The sequence below is a fragment of the Sarcophilus harrisii genome, chromosome 3, assembly GCF_902635505.1.
Source record: "Sarcophilus harrisii chromosome 3, mSarHar1.11, whole genome shotgun sequence".
NCBI lineage: Eukaryota > Metazoa > Chordata > Mammalia > Dasyuromorphia > Dasyuridae > Sarcophilus > Sarcophilus harrisii.
Window position 1 is genome coordinate 555,140,490 of NC_045428.1, and position 23,138 is coordinate 555,163,627.

At 45.6% G+C, this 23,138-nt stretch overlaps 1 protein-coding gene across 3 annotated transcripts in view; it reads left to right on the plus strand.

Annotated features, from left to right (window-relative positions):
* The window catches only part of WASF2 (WASP family member 2), an 85,985-nt gene extending 63,065 nt beyond the window's left edge, over positions 1 to 22,920 (plus strand). For all 3 annotated transcript variants that reach the window (XM_023499885.2, XM_012545572.3, XM_003764993.4), the window contains 7 exons: positions 3,948 to 4,082; positions 4,590 to 4,743; positions 7,792 to 7,909; positions 8,903 to 9,033; positions 12,456 to 12,611; positions 17,251 to 17,765; positions 18,956 to 22,920. In XM_023499885.2, coding sequence (XP_023355653.1) covers positions 3,948 to 4,082; positions 4,590 to 4,743; positions 7,792 to 7,909; positions 8,903 to 9,033; positions 12,456 to 12,611; positions 17,251 to 17,765; positions 18,956 to 19,113 — 1,367 coding nt within the window. In that variant the 3' untranslated portion in view covers positions 19,114 to 22,920. The remainder of the gene's footprint in view (positions 1 to 3,947; positions 4,083 to 4,589; positions 4,744 to 7,791; positions 7,910 to 8,902; positions 9,034 to 12,455; positions 12,612 to 17,250; positions 17,766 to 18,955) is intronic.
* The last annotated feature ends 218 nt before the right edge of the window (positions 22,921 to 23,138 follow it).

The following is a 23,138-nucleotide window of genomic DNA, read 5'->3' on the forward strand; positions in this document are numbered from 1 at the left end:
TTTCTTAATTGACAGAAATGCATGGATCTTGCCCTGGGTGGGGTTCATGCATGCATGCATGTGATTCAAATTTCATCCTGTATAGACTTTGTTAGCTTGATGCCATGATCTGGGAGTGGCAGATGTTCTAATAAGCTTTGCAATTGTCTGGTTCCACTGTTGCTCCCATGAATACCTCAGCTGAAATGCCATTTTGGTGATTTCTCTTAGCAAACACATCTTCATGAATCATTGCAGATCCCTCCCCTATGGCATCAGGGCCTTGGGTGAAGGGACTGGAATATCACTAAAGCCTATGTGCCCCCAGATAGTAATAGGTCCTGCCTTTAGAATAGGCTGCTGAGACCCTGCTCTGTGGTCAGGTGATCTATGAGCTCTGAGATTCCTAAGCTGTCATCTCGCTCAGGGGTGATTTCTGCTGATGGAGGGCTTAGGAAACAAGGGTGGGGCCTAGGAAAGATACAAAACCTTGACTTCTTGCTTTATACAAAGGAACCTTGCCAGGAAGTAAGAAATGCTTGTTAAGAGGAGCTTGCTCTGAGCTTTATCTAGTCTTAAAGACTCCAGCTCTGCCTTGATAGCATTGGGAAGTCTGAACAAGTCCTGGACTCTGGGAATTGGGAAACCTGGGCTTGGTCCTGCTCATACCCTTGGCTCCACTATTGTGTCCTGCTGTCAGCTGATGATTTTGCTCTATGCAGGCTGTCCTGGTGAGCAGTGGGATGTGTGACTCTCACTTGGAATAACAGAATATTATAATACCTTGAAGAAACCTTTGGAACCATCTGGTCCAGTCTTTTCATTTTGCAGAGAAGGACATAGAGTCCCTGAGAGGTTGTGACTTGTCCCAAGTCATCTGGTGTGTAAGAGGCGGAACTGGCCCACAAATACCGGCCTCCTGATCCCTGGCCTCCTGCTCCTTTCCCTGCACTAGGCTGTTTTACTGAAAGCAAATAGCACATGTGCTTTGCATTTGTTTTCCCATTGGTGTGGGGATGGCTGGGTTACACAGAGCCATCCATACTTGCTCGCCCCCTCCCCCTTGTGACCAACAGTATGCATTTATGAGACTTGGCCAGGCAAAAGATGTAGTCTTGGCCCTGAGTAGTGTTTTTCTTCAGTGTAAAGCTAAATGGCCTACGCAAGAATCAAATCCATGAGTTTGGCCTCGGTAAACACTGCACTCTAAGGAGAGCTGCTGCATCTGATAAATTTTGATTGGGTTAACTGTTAAAGAACAGGACTCCAGACTGAAAATCTGGCTTCTGTAGCTGACCCACAGAACCCACCATTTGCCCCCTTACTGCATTGTGACCAGCAGTCTTTGTAGTTGATTGCACTATTTTGAATAATTATGGTAGTTGGGACGACATCTTTGTCAGTTTATTGGCCAGTTAGGACCCAGGACAAATATTGATAAAGTTGAATTTGTGACAAACCCCAGTATCCTTGAGGAGGTATTGTAGGAGACTGTCAACTGTAGGAGATTGAGATATGTTTGGTATGGGGCACAGTTGAACCATGTATTCTGATTGTTGCACGAATGAATGAATTGCCTGTTTTTGTGATTCCGTCTTCTCTTCATTTACCATCAAAGGTTGATCTTTGAGGGACAAGAAGGCTAAATTGGTTGTTGAAAATCAATTTATATTTGAAAACTCTATCAATTCTTAGGTCTTTAATATTTTGTTTTCCTCCCTGACATGCCAGTATTGTGTGACCTAAGGATTCTGATTCTTCCAAGCTTTACTTTCTGTACCAGTCTTAGAAGTAAGTGCTGTTAAAAGAGAATGGTATTCTCTTCCTCCTCTACCATCTTCTTAAACCCTAACACTTTTTCCTTTTTGAGAGCAGGAAAATCCTCAATAACCTCCTGGTAGTCCAGATTGGCTCAAGAAGTCAGTCAGTAAGCATTTATTAAGCTCCTCCCACATAAACTGTGTTAAGCATTGAAGACACAAATAAAGCCCAAAAATTGTTTCTCATCTCCAGGAGCTCACAGTCTAATGGAGGAGACAGTCTACAAGAAACTATGTATAAACTAGCTAGAGATAGGATAAGTTGAAGATTGTCAGTAGAGGGGTGGCCTTGGTATTGAGAATACTCAAGAAAGGTTTCTTAAAGAAGGCACTACTGTAGCTGGGACTTGAAGGAGGCTAGGAAGGCCTGATGATGGAGGTGAGGAGATGGAAAACTCCAAGCCCTCCAAGCAACTAGTGACAATACCTAGAGTCAGGGGACAGGGATGTTTTGTGTTAAGAACAGCAGAGTGATTCAAGTTACTGAAGTTTAGAGTTCATGGGGTAGAGTAAGGTGTAAGACAATTGGGAAAGTGCCCAGAAGAAGGGTTGTCTCTGAAGAACTTTGAACACCAAGGTGACAGGATAGCTCTGGAGTGTAGTGAACAAGGCAGACTTGTTTAGCCCACCTCAGAGCTGGTTGTCTGGAGTGGGGAAAACCTTGAGGCTTAGGGCCCCACTAGCAGACTGCTGCAGTTGTCCAGGGAGGTGATGAGCTCAGCTGCTTACCACACGGGCCTCGGTCCCAGGGATTAAAGCTGGGGGTGTTTGGGGGGTTCTTGTTTTGTGATTTTTAATTTTTTGGTGGGGCTACTATTTGGACAGTTGTATGGGTAACAGCTATTTTCCATGTAGTTCATTTCTGTGCACTAACCTTCTTGTTACAATTTTCCATTACCTGTAGGAGCTCATAGAATGGTGAGTTTATGGAACTTAGCCATTTTATAGGTAGAGATCAGGCACAGTCCTTAACCCTTCAGTTTGCTTTGCAGAAATGCAGACTGTTAGCCTGTCTGAGCCCAGCAACTTACCCTGGTGGTTTAGACCCCCGAACCATTCAGTCTGCAAGAACTTGTTCCTTCCTTGATTAGAAACCCCTCATTGAATTGAATTTTCCAGAAATTCTGAACTTGTGGTTGATTAGTCTTCTCACCCTTTAGGTTATAGAGGCAGTGAGCTGCAGTTCACTTTAAAGATGCAGTTTAGCTCCTTTTAAACTAATTTTTCTGCCAGACTTTGAACTTGTTTAGAGTATCATTTAAAAGCTGAGAAATGGAGCTTGTTCTTTGGATAGCTCTCAAAGTAATTATCACTATTCATTTGTATCTGGTCACTTTTATTTCTGCCTCACCCTTGGATGCTGCTTGAGTAATATACTTAAAAGACATTCACCACTTTGCCTCCTTGACTTGTCATCCCTAATAAGGGGCATATGTGTGTGTATGTGTGTGCTTGTGTATGCTGGGTGATTGCTCTTTTTAGGTCTAAAATTTAAAGGAAGGAAGCTTGTTTCTTTTTTAAGGGGGAGAAAAAAAGACAGAAAGAGATCACTGGTGTGCTGTTTTTCAGGGAACATACCAACTTTTCTTTTATTCCTTGGGATGCAGATATGAAGGAATGCTCTACAGCATGCTAAATTATAAAATCCAAATTTCACCTATTAGAGGAAATTGTACATTGGATCGGTTGGTGTATAGAAAATTTTTCAAAGACATCACAACTTGGCCCTGTATGATGTACTTTTGAAGATTATTGAGCAAGTGACCTCCAGTTGTGCATGCTAGTTATAAGTACCAAAAGAGGACTGCTTAATAACTGTCTCCCCCAAACTTTTCTCTTTCAGTAGCAGCAACAAGATGGTAAGAATACAATAGAATGTTCAGACATGCATTTGGCTCTTTGGCCTTTCAGTGTTAATTCTATTTCCTCAAGTCTTTAGAGTTTTTCCAGTTTGCTTTGAGTTTCATGACTTGCTCAGAGATTGCCCAAAAGGCTTCATTAGTTTTAGAACATCTGCTTGCCACCCATGGGGTGGGGATGATCTCAATCTACACTACATAGCCTTCTTAAGCAGGGGCAGGCAGTTTTGTGATGGATACATGGAGAATGACTTGTTCATCTGTAACTTGATTCCTTTGCTATTTCCAGGTAAATTTGCAGAGGACATTTTTGGAGAGCTCTTTAGTCAAGCAAATACCTTTGCCTTCCGGATGAACTCTCTGGCTGAGAGGGTTGACCGCCTACAAGTTAAAGTCACTCAGCTGGATCCCAAGGAGGAAGAAGGTAAGGAAGCAGAGCTCAGCACTTGTAGGCCCAGTTGAGGAGTGCCAAGCCATGCTTTTTTATTTTTCTGATTTCTAGAAAGATGGAAGGAAAAGAAAGTTCCAAAAACCTGTGGCATTTTACTTTGAAATGACACTGGCCAGGCAGGGGTGCTGTGACCTCTTTAGTTGAGCACATTCCATCCCCAGCCCAGGACTCTACTCCCCATGATCCGTTTCTATAAAGAGACTTTGCAGGTTCAAATGGAGTGACTCTTGAAAAAGATCCTACTGGAGCCAGCCATGTTGCAGACCTCTGGATTGTCTCGTTTTGTTCAGTTGTGAAATGGCCAGGCTGCAGACAGCCTTGTGGGGCTTACCAAGAGGGCCAGGAAAGAAGAACCTGGCTCTAATCAGCTGCTGCCAAGAAATGTAACAGCTTGGTCTTCAGTGACTGGCGTGACTCAGCCAGTGTTTGCTTCACTGGAATTTTTCCATTTTCTAATGCCTTCCTCCCATTTTCTCCCAGTGTCACTGCAAGGGATTAACACCCGAAAGGCCTTCAAAAGCTCCACCACTCAAGATCAGAAGCTCTTCGACAGGGCCTCACTCCCGGTGCCTGTCCTGGAAACGTATAACACTTGTAATGCTCCTCCACCCCTCAACAATCTGTCCCCATACAGGTAACAGCTCCCTAATCAATAGCCTTGTAGCAGCCAAGAGCTAGCAATGGAGAAAGTCTCCTGGACTAGATTTGATGTAGAGAACTAAAGATCCCTCTCTAGTGGGGAGGAGCCAGAAGCAACTAGAACTGAAGCTGACTATACACGCAGAATTACTCATTTTTCTAGTTTCACTTTAGTGAATTCTGATAATAATAATTTGGGTTTCTATAGCACTTTACAACAGCTAATGCTTTATTGAAATGGCATAGACTAGTGGGTGAAAAGTTGGCTTTGGGAACTTGGGCAAATCACTTAACATTTAAGGGCCCCAGGTAACTTTCTAGAGGTATGAGCTACAGGCCTGGTACCAGCCTACAAGGAATTCCTTAGATCTGTGAGATCACAGAGCCAATCCCTGTCTCTAACCCTATATATTTCAGAAAACATTTTCCTCACCAGCATTGGGAGATATGATTATTATTCCCTTTTGGGACTTATTTATGATTACATAGTTAAAGATGGTCAGATCTAGGATTCAAGGCCAGGTTATCCATGCACCTTTTCCTGCCTTCCTTACATGCTGAAATCTTTTTTCAATTCTCCTCAGGATAAGTAGATTGAGGTATAAATAAGACAGAGATAGTTTGGGCTGTATCCAAAGAGTATCCTCTTCTCCCTTGCCTCTTCCCATTTATGCTACACTTGGAGGTTTGAAATTCCCTTTTATTTTAACACCCTTGTGGGAATGGTTAGCTACTCACTGGGTCCTACTATAGGAATTGATTGCTGGATTCTCTGAGAAGTACCTGCTAGAATAAGTGCAGCCAGATTGGTTTCTGAGCATCCTGTCTAGAATTTCCCCTCTAAGTATGTCTGCTCTTAGGGGGTGGGACTTGAAATGGAAGACAGCTCTATAGTCAGCATAAAGCCCTTTCCTTCCTCAGTATTGGTATCTTGCAGGAAGGCACCGAAGCAGGGGAAAGAATACGAATATTTATCTTGCCCACATCCATAAATATCTTTTGAACAGGTAAAAAGTAATTACAGATAGCTGGAGGCAGATGTCTTCCGTGAGACATGGATGTACTGCAAAGCAGCAGTGTGTGTATGTACTTGTAAAACTCAAGGACACTGGCCTGATTTAGGGAGCCTGGAGTTAGGGACATTTTAGTTTTTCCAACAGTAAAGGATTACTTCAGGTTATCATGTACTACTCTCAGTTTAGTCCCGAAGCTCCCATTAGCCAGTTGGTTGGGAGGGAGATGGACTATGTGCTTTTTGATGCCATGGCATATTGTTGGAGGATTTAGGCAAAGAAGGAGCTCCAGAAAGCTTTTTAAAGTGGGATTTATTTTTTAGTATACACATCTCTACATAGTTATAGCTAACTCTTCATTATTTACACATAAAGTACTACAGACTTACATTTAGTACTTTGTAGTTTGCACTTTTGTGAAAATTACTTCATTTGATCCTTTCAACAATTTTGTGAAGTTGCACGACAAGTATTGTTATACCTATAGTTTATGGAGGGAGAAACTGAAGAGAGAGCTTAGACGATTATGCAGACTACCACAGCTAGGAAGGCCTAAGTCACAGAAGCAAGACTAGAGATCTACTCAGTTCTCCTGGTGCCACATCTGCTCTTTTAAATTTTTTACTTTTTGGACTGGTCTTCTCTTGGGCAACTGTACTGACATGGAAAAGAACATGTCAGTACAGTTGCCCAAGAGAAGACCAGTCCAAAAAGTAAATAATTTAAAAGTAATTTTTTTTTTTTTGACGTTGCAATTTATTAGTATCTAAGACTTTGTTTCTCCCCTGGCAACATAATGGAGTTGGAAGTGTCTCCTTGACAGAAGAGACCACAATCCGGCATTTAGTTGAACCTGTACCTGAAAGGAATCCTCACTGTAATAAGTGATCACTTGGCCTCTTCTTGAAATCCCCAAAGGAGAGGGAAACCATCAGTTCCACAGGAAACCCAGCCTACTTTTTTTTGGACAGGTTTCATTGTTAGGAATATCCTTTCTAATTCTTTTTGACCTAAGCTAATAGTTGAATGGGTTTCTGTTATCTAAATGCATCTCATTAGGGCAGAGTGGCCCCAGATGTGTGCAGAGGAAGACAGTTTGCTATGTAAGGTTTTCTACAGATAATATAGACTCAGACATTTGGTAATTGATGCCTCAAAGGTCCTCATATTTGACATTAGAATTGATGGTGAAATTTTGTGATCAGAAGATTGATTGTAATTCCTCCTGGTGTGATTTTAGTGGCTTAGAGAATGCTGGTCAGTTATAGAAAAGGATGTAGCCATGGTGGCAGTGAGACTAGAGGGAACAAGAAATGGAAGTTGAAGAGAAGCCAATTTTCAACTTGGGTAAGGAAAAGCTTCTTAAAAGTGAGATCCATCCAAAACTAGAATGGCCTGCTTCAGAAGATAGCGTTACAAGTTTCCTTTTACTGGACATTTTTGAGAGGTAGTTGTCAACGACTTGGTGGGATTGTTATAGAGGGGATTCCCATTCAGATTCAGGGTTGGACTAAATGACCTCAGGTCCTTCCTGATTCTGGGAAGTTTCGGTTGTAGTTGTAGATCATACTTCCTGTCTCTTTGGTTTGGGCATATGAGTTGAAGCTTGATGAGGGTCGTGAAATCACATGAACAGGCTTAGAGATGCAAGTAATAGAAGTTGTCTCCCTCATCTGCTGAGATACCAAGTTATATCCTCAGTAGGTCTCACAGCTAGGTGGGTCACAGGAGGTGTCCACAATGCCTTGTTTCCATGTAGTACCTCATCCTGATGTTTATATGTCAAAATCAAAGGTTTTGCTTTTCATAAAACTCCAGCAAGTGATGCTAGACTACAGGGTCTTGAAAGTAAGGATAGTAGCTGTTGAAAATGTGACAGATAAAGGGCTATTCTCCAGTGGCAGAGGAATACAAAATGAGCATTCATTTATCTGGGTGATTTGACTCTAACTTGGAAGTGTTGGGAATGTTGGATTTGGTTGGGAGTCTATCTGTCCACTGACAACCACTTGTCTTTAATTCTATTCCAGAGACGATGGCAAAGAAGCCCTCAAATTCTACACAGATCCATCGTACTTCTTTGATCTTTGGAAGGAGAAGATGCTTCAGGACACCAAGGACATCATGAAAGAGAAGAGGAAGCACAGGGTGAGGGCTGGCAGCCTTAGGGGAAGTGATCAAGGCCAGGTGCAACTTTCACCCACTACAATCCGGCTGAAAGTACAAGTCATTCTAACAAGGCTTTCCCCCCAGCACTGTTAACAATCAAGTTTATTCAGGCTGAGTCTTTAGAAATGGACTTTTCTCTTCACCAGGATTGTTTTTCCTGATTCTGTTGGACACAGAAGCCTGGGCTGGCCCATTCACCTTTCACTTGGCTAGCTCCTTTCTCCAAGAGCAGCACAAGGCCCCCAGTGTTGGTCTGCAGCAGGAGCAGCTTAACCCCTTTTCTCCTGAGAAAGCAGCTGCCTCATCTCAAAGCTGGTTCTTGCCCCTACCTCCCTACTGTCCATTGTTTGTGAGCTGTGTCCTCATGACACCATTAGTGTGGCTGCTGCGATGCCTGAGCATGAGCCCCCGGCAAGTACGGAGGGATTGGCTGCTTCCCGAGCCCTGGAGAGCTGCTGCCAACCTACTCATTGTGTCTCTATTGGCTGAGGTGGTACAGTTTATTGTGAGAGCTTATTTTTTATTTTTATTAATATAAGTTTACCTTTCTATAGGATTTTGCACCTTCTTATAAAGCACATTCTACCCAATCTTTCTATGATGTAGAGAGTGCAAGTGTTAGTCCCATTTTACAGAGTTACATGGCAGAGACGGCAGAGGCAGGTTTCTTGATATTGTCCAGTGCCTTTCTACAGCATCACATTCCCTAACCTTTATAGCATCAGTATACTTTATTTATATTCTCTCTCTCTCCCTCTCTCTCCCTTCCTCCCTCCCTCTCCCTTCCTCCCTCCCTCTCTCCCTCTCTCCCTCTCTCCTCAATGTTCATGTATTGTTGCATCCTGGGGACTTTAGATGGGTCAGGACCCACCTTGTCCATACTGACAGACCTAGGCCTAAGTCTCAGAGAAGATCACCCATCCCTGGAGGTTTCTAAAGTCTTGGACTTTTCCTTTGCTTTTATCATTCTAGAAAGAGAAGAAGGATAATCCAAATAGAGGAAATGTCAACCCACGGAAAATCAAAACCCGTAAGGAAGAATGGGAGAAACTGAAGATGGGACAGGAATTTGTGGAATCTAAAGAAAAACTGGGGTCTTCTGGGTGAGTGAGCCTGAAGGCCTTGCTTGTTGTTGCTGGGGAGTCAGGGTGACTCTAGCCCACTTTGGGGTACCATAGAGCGGTGGAAGGGAGCCTTGCTGAGAGCACTGATGTGTCCCTTGTTGCCATGGCGGCCTGGCCAGGGAGCTTAATCTGATACCGCTCGTAATCTTGTCCTTTACATTGAATATATTTGGTGATTGAAATTCTCGAGATAAATCAGGGAACAGTCCCATTGACTGGCTCAAGTCCACTGAGCGTAGTGACCCTGAGGCATCTAATGACCCCTAAAGTGGTCTCTGTAGTCTTGGGCTTCTGTCGGTCCATCCTTGTCTTAGAACTGGGTACTTGGTGAGGGAGTGGGGAGGACTCCAGGCACGCAGGGCAGGGGAAGGACACAAGCTGCTGGGCTTTGTCTGGATTCACCCTGACATGCTGGACAGAGGTTTGACCCTTCCTCTGCAGGACAGAGGCAGAGGGGAGGGGGAGGAGGAGAAGGAACAGGAAAAAAAGGAAGAGGAGGAAGAGGGGGAGGGGAAAGCATTACACAGACCCATGTGCACGCACACACATATGGCTTAAAATCTGGCGCCTGACCTCGGGGACTTGGGATGCCCAGGCCCGTGTCCTCTGGGCCACATGGCCCTCCGGTCTGCCATCTCACTGACTGTCAGAGAGCTGCACTGGCTGGTGTCTGCTGGGGGGCTCAGAGGGACAAGAGCTCAGGCTGTAAGGATGCCTGCTGGGGAGACCTTGAGCTTCTGGCCTTGTTCTTCCTGGAAGATTGAAAGAGTGATGAGCCTGCCAAGAGAAGACTGAACTTCTCCATGGGGAAATTGGCTGCTAGAGGGCGCCATTGTGCATAGGACTCTGGAGTCAGGACGACTCCTTCCTCATGAATTCAAGATCTGACTTCAGTCACTTAGTGATTGTGTCGCTGCATCCTGCCTGCCTCAGTTTCCTCATCTGTCAAATTAGCTGGAGAGAGGGAATGGCCTGTATCTCAGCCAAGAAAACCCCAAATGGGGTCACAAAGAGTTGGGCATGACTGAAATGTTATTTCAGTCTGAACAACAATTAACTTCCACCTTCTGGCAAAAATGACCGTTTTATTATCTGGTTCTAACTGGTACAGTTAGCTATCATCCTGTAAGGTGAGTATCTAGAGACATACAGACCCAAGATATGGTCATTTATTGTCTGGGGGAAAGGAGGAGAGGGGAGTTTGCTTCCTTCACCACTGTTATCCTGAAGGTTTGAGGCTTTCAGTATGGTTTTCCATAATGCCCGGAAGAAACTCTTGTTGTTTAGTCATTTCAACTGTTTCTGTCTCTTTGTGACCTTGTTTGGGTTTTTCTATTCAAAGAAACTACAGCAGTTTGCCTTTTCCTTCCCCAGCTCATTTTACAGATGAGGCAACTGAGGTAAAATGACTTGGCCAGGGTCACATAACAAGTCAGTGTCAGAGGCCAAAGTTGAATTCAGGAAGATGAATTTTCCTGATTCCAAGACCAACACTGTATTCATTATGTCATCTAGCTGCCCAAATGACCTGACCCCTGATTACTTAAGATTACTCCACTGGAGCACCAAATTCCTATAGAGCCATGCAAGCTGCAGAGATCCAGGAATGAATTATGTGTGGCATCTAAAACCTAACCAGATTCATTATGCTCAGGCTCATTACCTGAGTGTTGACCACAAGTCACTGGGTTTTTGGCCATAGCAGCTCATGACTCTGCTCAGGTGTGGGTAAGGGTTGTTTACCTCCATCTGTGGAAGAAGAACCTATATACCCACAAAATCATAGACTTTGAGGGCAGGAGAAAGTTAGACCCTTGTCTTCCTTACTCTCTACCCCAAGCTCCTGGCCAACTGAACCCAGTCATACTTGTTGTTACACTTTTGCAGTAACATTTAAGATGTCTGAGCTGGAGTGCTCTCAGGGCTTCCCAAATCAGGTCATTGTGATGGTGATGGCTTCTTTCTCTCTTCTTCACTTCTGTGTTTCGGGCAAGTCCCAGCCATCTGGGCAGTTGAAGGTGATGATGGGGTGGGACAAGGCAGATGAATGGAGACTTAGAGCCTCAAGCTGGTTGGTTTTCTTCCAGTTCACCCGAGACCTGATGTTAAAGGGCGGAGGCAGTGTTTCATATAGTGAACCCAAATAGATTCTTATTTTAATTGGCAACTCATTTTATTTAACTTGTGATCTGGCAGGAAGCATGTGGATCTGACTACCTCTCAGCAGCTCCACTCCATTCTTTGGAGTTTCCCAGTGGAAACCCTCCTTTGGCCTTTGATCATTTCAGAAGTTTGCTGACTACAAAATTATGCTGTTTGCTTGTCGTTTTTGTGTGTTCACTGTCCTCCATGGCTCAGTTTTTGCCCTCGGCCACAAGACAGGCCTTGGGCCTTACGCATCCGTTTCACTTAACATTTTTAGTAGAGGGCTTAACAAAATGGGGTAATAAAGTAATTCACATCTGTGTTGTGCATTCAGGTTTACAGAGCACTCTTCTGCAGTAACTAGGCAAGATAGATAATGTTAATGCTATTAGTTAAATTTTACAAATGAGAAAGTATGAAACTTGGAGAATTAGCTCTGTAAATGCCAGAGTGGGCATTCAAACCTACTTCTCAGTTCTACACTGAGTATTCCTTCTATTAGATCAGGCTCTTTTTAAATCTTCCTCATAGGTGGTAAGACTAAAAGTGGAAGAGGGAGGCCCAGCATGGGAAAAATGGGTGTACTAATTGTAGAGTCTCAAGGAAACCACCATCCTTTCCTATACTTTCCTTTCTTCATCTTAATAAATTGAAGACCCTGGCAAGGTGATCTCTTTAGGGTTCTCTGGGGCTGGGATAATACTTCTAATAATATCCTTAAAATCCAGTGGCAACAAATAAAGCTGGAATTTCTGTATGTACTTGAGAAAGACAATGTGGTAGGTTGAGTGGAAGAAGCTCTTGTCTCTGGAATCACACAAGACTTGGGGTCAAATCCCCTCTGTGAGCCCAGTTACTTGTGTGCCTTGGGCATGGAGCCCCAGGGTCCCCCCTGCCAAGGGAAAAGGTTGTATTCAGTGGTCGCTATGTTCCCTTCCAGGTCTAGATCTGTGACCCTGTAATGTGGTACATAAAACATGGTCAGGATTAGGGAGTAATGGAGCTTAGAAGAGTTACCCAGCATCTGTCTGTGACTTACCTGGACCATGATGGAGCTACATTCCACTGGAATACAAAGGTGGGGGTGGGGAGAGGCAGGCCATTTTCATGGGTTTGGCCCTTGTGTAAACAAGTGTTTAAAAATGTCTTCCTGATCCCGCCTACTTGGAAGTCATTGAGAAGTTTTCTTTGGGGAAATTAAAAAGAGAAGATTATGAACACTGAAAATGACCTCTTTGGTATTGGGTTCTTTGTAGGTACCCAGCTAACCTGGTGTATCAGAACGGCAGCATTGGCTCTGTAGAGAGTGTGGACACAAGTGGCTACCCACCTCCACCCCAGGCCGAGTCCAACTCTCCACCCTCTCCCTCCTTCCCTGATGATAGCCTGCCACCGCCACCAGTGGAGTTCAGGTAAGCTTTGTTCCCCACTTTGTTCCTTGCCTATCCCAGGGAAAAGCAAAGAGCTCAGTGATTGGGTCAGTTCCGGTTGGAACATAACCTCATTTCCAGTTTTGTTTTGCTATTCCACAAATTACAAAGATAAAGTACTTTGGAAATCTTAAAGTTATAATAATATACATTGTATGTTTGTATATATGTGTATATGTATATAAACTAAAGTACTATAATAATGAAATTTATATGTATATGTATGGAATAAAGTGGTATAATAGGAGCCAGTTCTGTCATTATTGTTGTTGTTGCTGTTGTGATTATTAAAACGACACAGTCCAAAGCTTTGGACATTGATAGGGACCCTCTGAGGGTCAGTCACCTATTCCAGATCAGAGAGGGAAGGGAGGAGGTTGGGCCAAGGAGAGTACACTGGCAAGCTGCTGTCTGGTCCCTGTGCACTGATCATATGTTGTTTCTCTGAGCCTTTCCAGTGGTCAGTGGTTATATAAGTGCTAAACTGAGAGCCAGGAATGCCCAAGCTCACATACAGCCTGATACACAGGGGAAGGGCATGACCTCTCTGAGCCTCATCCTCAGCTGTGAAATAAGGATAGTAATCTCTGCAGTCTGCAGTAAATGGAGTACTTACCTCAGGGTTGTTGTGAGGCCTAAATTAAAAAACCATGGAAAGAGTTTTGAAAAATTTTAAAGTACCATATAAATGTTTGTTATTATTATATTTCACATTTCTGTAGGACTTTAAAGTTTGCAAAGCACTTTCTTCCCCATTCCCTTCAGGTAGTAGTCTAAGTATTATTATTCTCACTTTTCCAACTGAGGAAATCAGAGAGAAGTGACTTATCCAAGGTCTGATGACTCAGGCCTGTGCTCAGGCCCCTAGGCCATGCTGAGACTTTGAGTCTTCTATGGACCCTTTCACAAGTTTAATTTTGGTCTTAGAATAATGTGGAGAAATCAGTGCCCTGTGTCAGCATGTTGTTTTCCTTTTATCCTCTTTCCCTCCCTCCCCCCCACCCCCATGGTTTTTGGTTTTCTTACCTCACAAACTGACATTTTTCTCTGGTTTTCTGGTTAAATTTGCTATTTGCTCTCCTAGATTCAAAACAAATTTGTCATGCCTTGCGCTTACCAATCTCACTTTCTTATCTTAACTCAACACAAAATAAAATGACTTAACAAAAATTCTGTCAAAGAAATTTTAAATAGTTAGCCAGTTAACCCAAGGGGTGAATGTGGTTTCATGTGATCCAGATCCTTCACTTTATCATCTTCTTTTTCTGCTGCCTTTTGTTCCTCTTGCAGCTTGTTAGCATCTCTAAGAGAAGTTGAGAAGGGAAAGGGAGAGAGATGACACTCAAAATCTACCCACTGGGTATTTATCAGCCATTCTGGCAAAGATTTATGGAGGAGGATGTTGAAAGTAATAGTGTAAATGGTATTTGGAGATACTATGGAGACTCCATGCACCATGTTCTCTCTTCTTCCCTAGGAACTATTGGCTTATCACTTAGATGGAACCTGTGAGAGAGACATTTTCTCCTTGAATGTTGCGTGGTAGGACATTATCATATATTGAAGGTTCCAGTCCTAGTGTTTTGAGGAACCATAGCTTTTTAAATCCTTTGGTCCCCTTGTCAGTTCCTGCTTCCTTTGCTCTCTGACTCACTAATCCCAAATCACTTTGCTGCATGCAAACAGCATCTTTGTTGCCAGCTCCTGATGGAGCCCAGGCCTTCGAGATGTCAGAGAATTTATGTGGCCAACCCAGGGCTCAAATGGATGCTTCAGTAAGGAGTGTCTGAACAGAAATGATGCCATAAGGAAGGGCCTTGTAAATAAGAGTGTGGCTAGAGCTTTGCAGTGGAGCTGCAAACATCATCTGAATTAGTCTCATTTCAGGGGAATCAGATCCTTTATCATCATTCTGAGCTTAGGTCATTTTCTGTCTTTTGGCTTGAAACATTCATTTCGTTAACTGGTCAGTTGCTTAGATTCAGAATCTCCTACTTCTTCCATTGTTTGTTTTGAAGGTTTTTATTAATTGGACACCTAACTGCTTCTTGTGTATAAAGCAGTAGGCTTTGTACCTAGGCCCATGTCCTCAAAGAGTTTACTGTTTAATAATATAGTAACGCTTTGCTTCCCAGGCTAATTTGACCACAGAACTAAACAAGTATTGATAGAATGCATAAATATTGGTCTTGGAAATCTGACACTAGAGATCAGGTAAAATTTAGAACAGAAATGAAGGAAATTAAGCCCATTTTTGTCCCTTCCATAATTCTTTGTACAAGAATTATGATACAAGGCTCTCTTTTGTATTTCAGAGGAAGAAAATATCCTCAACATAGACATTTTTGCAAGGAATCCTTGTTTTTACCACACAAAACATCTGGATTCTTCAGAGTAGGGTTTAGGAATTGCCCAATCAAAACTGTATTCTGAATCTCCTAACCCACTCACATCTGGCCAGCCTGGCTTGTCCTTCAGGCCCCATCAGTGTTGCAGTGAATGTGAGTGATTTTAATTAAGGACAAGCTGCATCCATGGCATGGAGAGGATTTGTATTTTCATTCAGATTCTTTCTTGCCCCTTTCTTGTAGGAGAACTGACCTTACCAGAGGTCCCATTTTGTTGTTTCCTTCTCTTTTTTTGGTAGTTTCTCCATATGTACCATCATGTTGGTAACAGAGCAGGGAGAGTGTTAAATCGGGCAGCACAAAACCTCCTTGAACAGCCTGAACATTAAACTCAGTTTTTGTTCTTCAAGTGATATGCCAACCAGAGGCTGTGAATTTTTTCCTCTTGTATGTATTTTTTCCCAGATAGCCAGCAAATGGTGGGGTGCTCTTCACTTCCACTCTCCTGTGAGTAGATTTTTCCAAGAATACTGTTGTTTAGGGGTTACAAGTTGAGGAGGGTTTATATGACTAGTTTTGGTAAATGAATGCAGTTTTCTGGTACATTAACCCTCTCGCTTTCTCGGTGGCTTTATACCTACAACTCCTTCTTTATGGGATGACCTGCCTCTACTTGTCACTCCTCATCCTGCCACCTGTACCTTTCACCTTTCAACCTATTTCCCCTGAGACCCTACTCCATCTCTTTCCCTCTCCCTCCTTCCCTCCCTTTCCTCCCCCTTCCCTCCAACCTGCCCCTGCTTCTTCCTGCTACCACTTCCTTACAGCCCAGTTAATCATTCCTTACCCTCATAAAAACTGGTTTTGGCCTCCACACTCATCAATAGTCTCTTTATCATTGGAGTATCTTTATTTTTATTTCCCTTAAATTACTTGTGGTAGTTGAGCCTGTGGGTTGCTCCTTCCTCCTGGCTTCCTTGGAAGGCCACTTTTGTGCTTCTGTTTCATTTGCTGATTCTTACTGTTTCTTTAGCCCTTTAAATGTTGGCATCCACTGTAGTTCTCCCCTTCATCTTCTTTTCTGTCTTTTATATTTTGTCTTACTCACCCCCAGTGCCTCCTCAGATATCTAATCCCTTCCACCTGAAAGTTAGCAGGTCCAAAATTTAGCTCACTTTCTCCTCCAAACCTGCCCTACTGCCTAACTTTTTTATATCTTGATGGCAGCTCCATTTTCCCATCATCCCAACTGATAACTTTAGTTCTTCTGTATCATTTAACAAATCCAATCCATTGTTCAGAGGTGGTAATGACCTTAGTAAAAGTTTCCTACTCTCTAGTATGTCCTGTATCTGTCCTTTCTCTCAAATCCCTGGGCAGGCTATCTAGTCCAGGTCCATATTTCTTCTTAGTAAGATTAGTATGAGAGTTCCCTATTTAAACCTAAATCCTGTCTCATAATGTCACTCAACTCAGAAAACTTCAGTAGTTTCTCATTGCCTGTAAGATAAAATTCCAGATTCTGGCATTCAGGGCCTCCACAGTGAAGTCTGGTACCATCTTTTTTCAGCCTTTGTATACATCTCCACTTCATATGTTCTCTATTTCAGCCAAACTAAATTATCCTTTATTTCCCTTTCTCATTTTCTCCTTCTTTATTCCTCTCTCTTTTTTATGCCTTTGTTCAGGCTCTTCCCCCATCCTTGGAAGAAATTTTTCTTATGTCTCCTTCTGTTGAAATCTTGCCTTTCCTTCACTGGTTACCCCAGATTCCATTCCTCCTTGTTCTCCTTGACCTTTCCTTCCTGCCCCATCCCAGTTGAAATGTATACTTCTCTCCCTTATATTTCTCACAGCATTTTTCCTGAACTTCTTTAAACTAAATGTACTTCCTGATATTATGCTTGTTTTTACCTGAGGAATAAATTCCTTGAGAACAGGTTCTTTGTTATGTCCATATTTGTATAGAATAGGACCTTGAAAGCAGGCATTTAAATTTTGTTGCGGGGTTGATTGAATGGTGTGTATCTTTAGCCTTTGTGTGACCATTCTTCCTCCTCAGTCATAAACAGAGGCACTGAAGCTTCTACAAAACTGAAAGACAGTAAGATTTAAAGATCTCTGGGCAGAGGAGGATTACCAAAGATTTCCTTTTCTTGAAAATGAAATTGTGTTTGTCTCTCCTAAGTTAATATGAATTGAAACTAGTGTAATGGTAGTTTTATATAATTCCATCTCATGGTGATAGTGTCTTCGTTTCCTTTTTTCCATAGCTACCCAGCAGACAATCAAAGAGGATCTGGTTCAGCTGGACCTAAAAGAGCCAGTCTTGTTAGCCCAAGCCATCCTCCACCAGCTCCGCCTCTTGGCTCCCCACCTGGCCCCAGACCTGGGTTTGCTCCTCCTGCTCCCCCACCTCCACCACCAGTGGCGGGAGTTCCTCCACCACCACCACCGGTTGGATTTGCATCTCCAGGGACTCCACCACCTCCTTCTCCTCCATCTTTCCCTCCTCACCCTGATTTTGCTGCTCCTCCTCCCCCACCTCCACCTCCAGCAGCTGACTACCCTTGTCTTCCACCCCCTCCTCTAACTCAGCCTGCTGGAGGTGCTCCTCCTCCCCCTCCTCCTCCTCCTCCTCCTGGACCTCCACCTCTGTCTTTCGGTGGCAGTGATGGCCAGCTGGTCCCACCGCCACCACTTGCCGACAGCTCTGCATCCAAACCGAAGTCATCCTTGCCTCCTGTGAATGATGCCCGAAGTGACTTACTTTCAGCCATCCGTCAAGGTAAATCCCTTTGGTATTGGGGCCATGTGCCTTGTCTGTTTGTAGCATTTCTCTGACCTCTCCCATAGAAAAGGTGCAGCTCGGCCTTCTTCGGGAACCAGGGCACTTTAGTATTGTGAGGGTGGAATGTAGAAGGGGGATTAGGTTTGTGCCTCTTACTCCAGGAATAGTGGACGTGAGTTAGAGGGAGGCAGATTTCCCCGGGGTAGAAGGGAAAAGTTCCTGGCATTCAGAGCTGGCCAAAACCAGGATGGGCTGCCTCAGTAAGCAGGGAGCTAGCTCTCTGTATCTGGAGGCTAACCCAGGATGGATGGCCACTTTAGAGGGGTATTAACAGAGGAATTCCTGTTCAGCTATGGGTTGGGTTGAGATCCCTTTTAGCTCTGTAGTCCCCATTGCTTCTGTGATCCTCAGAGTGTAAAAGTTGATATTTCTGGATTTCCTCATTTGGATTTCTGTCATGGTGTCTAAGAAAGCCCCGTGGCAGAACCTCTTTCTCAGGGCTAGTTAGCTGTGTCATCTCACCTTCAGGAAATACTAGTTCACCTCCCCCAGAATGGTAGAGCCATGTTTAGTGGGGACACATCCCCAGGCACTACAGGGAGTGTGTGTCTTTGCTGTCAAGAAGCTTATGGTTAAGCAGGGACATAAGCCAGACCTCCCTAGCCATTGACTGGACTTAGACCTAGGCTTCTGCACAGTCACAAATGGCCTTCAGTTTAGCAGGATTTCGATGCCTATGGGATGGGAGGAAGCTGAGGGTCAGTCTTTCCAAGCTAAGGAACTCTGAAAGGAGGAACTCTGGGAGACTGGGGTGGATCCCAGACAGCCCTGGGAGCTCTGGAGGGATGCTATGGTAATTGTTGAGGATGCGCTCTCCCTCTTGCTGTAAGGGGTACCCTGGTTCTTTCCTCCATCTCAGTCCTACTCTTCTCTTCTTCCTCTCCCTTTTTCTTCCCCTTTCCTCTGTTCTTTCCTCTGCCTTAATCCACCCCCCTCCCATTCCCCTATTCTGCTCTTTCTCTCTCTATCTTCCCCCTCCCCGTCTGTGCCTTAGGCCTGCAGGGGCCTCCCCTGGCATTGTTCAGTCCTGCTGGGGCCCTCAGGGCTAATGAGGTTTTGGTGCCCTGGGCCAGAACTGTCCCAGCTCCCAATGACTCCCTGTGCTCTGCTCCTTTCTCTTGGGCCAGGCTTCCAGCTTCGCAAGGTGGAGGAGCAGCAAGAACAGGAGAAACGGGATGTCGTGGGCAATGATGTGGCCACCATCTTGGCCCGGCGAATTGCAGTCGAGTACAGCGACTCTGAGGACGACTCCTCGGAGTTTGACGAGGAGGAGTGGTTCGATTAGTTGTGTGCTTCAGCACCGTTTCCGGCTCCTGCTCAGCCCACCCAGCAGAGCCCAGAGGGGCCATCGGCGTCCTCCCCCGTAGTAACCAAAGATGAGCCTAAGTGCTTTCTGCACACCTCCAGTGTGTTTTTTCCCTGTCTCACTTTTCCTTAAGCCTGTGAAATCATCAAGAACATCCTAATTGGTTTTCTTCCTCTGGTCTGGAGAGCCGGGCGAGGAGGAGACCAAAACCTCATGCTACATTCTTTTGCTAAGGTAGATTAGAGTTTCTTTTCTCAGTGGAAGAAAGTGCCTTTCAGTGGCATCTTGGGCATACTTTAAACCTGTCTTGTGCCTATGGGGTCTCGGTCTCCCATAGACCCTGCTCCAGAGCAGGAGACTGACCCCGGCTCCCCTGCCCATCTGCTAGCACAGCACGGCATGAAACCCTCAGGAGCCAAGCAGAGGCTTGGTCCTCTGCTGTGATCCCTGCCAGCCCTGGTGGCTGTATCAGGAGTGGGATGGCCAGGCAGGGCCGCCTCGCCAGAGTCCCCAGGGAGCCTTCCATTTCCATTCTCATGGAGTGGGTGCAGAGGCGCAGCCTGAGGCTGATGAGCGTCACCTTTGATGTGACTGTGTCATGAAGAAGAAAAGGGCACCCTTCGTCTCCGAAACCTTTTCCAGAAGGCCCCTCCGGTGGCAGAGGGCCAAAGAACCCAGGGAGGACAAGCCAGGCTGGCAGAGCAGCTCTCTGTGTGACACTGAAGGGGCCAAAGGTCTCAATCTCCTCCCATTTTACCAGAGGACCAGGGATGGGGCTGGGGACTTGCCCCAGGTTCTAGAGCAGGAGATCTGGGCCTGGCCCCCCTCCCTTCCTGCAGGCTTGCCTACATCAGTCCCGCTCAGGGTCTCAGGCTTACAGAGAGCCCAGGATAGTCCTTTCACCTCACAAATTAGAGATGGAGCCAGGAGCTCAGGAATTGTCCATGGTCCCACAGGACCTGGCTGAAACTAGAACTCGGGCCTGGAGTTCCACTTTAGGGATCTTTGAGTTCCTATGTTTCTCCCACAAATGTCCAGGGATTTTTCCCTAATATTGCCTTCTGAGGGGTGGAGAGAGGGAGCATTTCCTTCTGGTCTGTTCAGCCTGAGTCTTTGTGCTAAATAGAATAAAGAATTCTTAGGGGGTGGATGCAGCAGTCTCCAATGTGGTAAGCAGTCTGGAACCACCCGCCCTAATCAATAGACCTCTCTCCGTGCATCCTAGGCGTCTCCCACCCCAATTAATTTTTTATAAGTCTTTTATCGCTCTTCCCACCTTTTACCTTTCCATATCCCCCAAATTCAGGGAAGACTCTGCCAACTGCAGATTATAGCCCTGCTGCCTTAAGGAGTCTGTCAGTGGTAGGGGTTAGGGGGCTGTGAAAGGATGGAGGTCTTTTCTCCTTCTCTCCATGCTGGAATGGATTGTGTGGTCCCCTCCCCAAGATTAACACAGATGGGCTGGGAAGCAGCACCGGCCTGATGAGAGCACCCCCCCCCCTGCCCCCCATCTGACCTCCCCAGCCCCCAGACTCCTGCCTCTCCTGTTTTCAGAGCATTGAAACAAAGAGAAGCAGGCTGCCTCTCTCCAGTAGAGTCAGTGTTGCAGTGATTGCCAAAGCCCACAGAAGCCCCTCTGGCTAGATGAGGGTGTGTGTAATCACAGGGAGATTGTGCCTGTCTTCTCCAGTGCTGCTCCTCTATTTTCCTTTTCTTTGAATCTCAGGATGGGGGAGTGGGCAGAGCTGAGCAGCAGCAGTCCAGCTCATCTCCGAGGCATGCCCTGAACCCCAGCACACCCCAAAATCTGGGGTCTGCAGCTCAGGTCTCCCCATTCATCAGGCTGGGCAGCTGCTTCACAGCCTTTTTTTCAACCTGCATTTTGGAAGCTTAAGAATGGACATTTGTCTCAGACCTCAAATGGTCCGAGCAATGGAGCCAGCCTCCCAGCTGCCAGGGAAAGGGCCAGGGTGGGGGGCTGGCATTTCTCTGGGCCAAGGAGCCACCTCCCTCCCCTCAACACAGAGCGAGAGTTGGGGCTGATCAGGCCACTGTTTGGCCACCCCCTGGCCTGGCCCCTCCCTGCACACTTGTGACCTTGAGAAGGGGCAGTGTTCTCTGGGCTTCCAGAATCCACATCTCACATCCATGTGCGAGCCCACGGCAGGAAGGGCTTTGGGGAGGGGGGGCTGTCTGCCGAAGGTAGGATTAGATCATTAGCTCAGTGACCTCCTAGGGTTTCGCTGCGCTGTGTTCTCCTTCTACAGCTGGCTTGGTAATGATCTGCAAGTCCCGGAGTGCCTCTGCACAGCTCTGCCCAACGCTCTCATTAAAATCTACGCAGCCAACCTCGGCGCTTTGTACCAGCAGCCGCCTGGCTTAAGCCACCCTGGCTGGTGGGGCTCCCAAACCCAGGCAGCACAAGGGTCCTCTGGGCTCTGCTCATGCAGATGGACCCCGGGAAAGATCACAACACAAAAAAAAAAACAAAAACGCTTTTTATTCCTAAAATTTGCTGTTCCTTTAAGAAAGGACTCTATGCAATTAACCATGTGTCTTTGTGAATCCTCTAACTATTAAATGCAAAGTTTAGTGATTATTTTAGAGGCCGGTAGTGGGTAGGAGACCGGGAGGGTGACCCATCCATCCCAGCCAGTCTGGAGTGCCCGCCAGGGACAATTCACACATTCCAAGGGAGTGTCCCCAAGGTGGGTCTCCCAATTTAAAAGCCACTGGGCGATCTCAAGGGGTGAGGGGAAGCTCTTGTCCTAATTTAGAGCTTGCCTGATCCCCCAGGAATGACCCTGTCCAGTGTCACCGAGGAGCCCGAGCTGGGAAAAAACGGCCTTGGCTTTGCAGCAATGACTTGTTCAAATCAAGGACTCCCCTGGCTCTGGTGACCCCGCCTCAGCATTCTCCCTGTGTCTTCACCTGAGCCATTAGCCTACTCCCATTGCGGCACCCTGCCCCCCGCCGGCCCAGGGCAACTCTTGTCACAGTTATTCAGGGCCTTACCCTAAGGTGTGCCCCAAATCCAGGAGCGACCTTTACTCAGGAACAGAGGGGCACTTCCTATCTGGGGAGGCGGAACACCAATAATAAATGACCTGGCTGGGGGAGGGGAATCCGAGCAGTCGTTACAGACACATGCCTCTCATGTGCCTCATCTTAGTTCTTACAGTGCCTCAAAGCAGGGTAGGGAACAATTTTGTTATTGCATTAACTTTATTCAGTTAATTCACTTGAGAAACTAACCAATTTTTACTTTCTGTCTAGAATGATGTAGACCTAGAAGAGCAAGCTGTAATGCTCCCAGAGTGCCTTATTTTCTCTGATATAAATATATTTATAAGGACAGATATTCCAGTGGTAACTCTGGCTTCTTGGGTGAGTCTGTCATGCTGAGATTTAGGGAGAAGTAGGTGTGGGTGGATGTGTGTGTGGGGGGGAAGGCACTGTTGCTGTGAGAATCCCATCACACCGGGCGATTGAGCTGGATTCAGAAGTATTTGCTGAAAGATCCCAGTTGGAGGGGACGAGTCAGTCCACAGAAGCAGAGTGCCATTTAACCCTTGCCCTCAGTGGCGTCACTGCCCCCCCTTCCTCCCAAACCTTGACAAAGGCACCCAGTTTTCCAGAGTAGTCCACGGTTGTGTGTCTTGCCTCATTTGCAGCCCCGTGTTTGTCTTCCCTTCCCCCCCCTGCCCCCTTGCAATTTGTATATGTATAAATACTTCCAATGTAAACATTTTAAAGACTTTGATAAAACCTTCCTAGCCAATCAGCCATTGCATTTGGTGTTTTTCTGCAAGAGAGTAATAGGAGTACTTACAGTGTGGGTGGCAGGCAGTGGACTTATGGGTAACATGAAGAGGCCACATTGCTGGGAAGCCCACCGAGGGCAGGGGTGGCACGGGGTTGATGTGGGCAGCAGACGACAGGTCCCAGGTCATGTCTTGGGTCCAGGAGGGAAAGGGATGAGTTGTGTGAGTAGAGACATACGG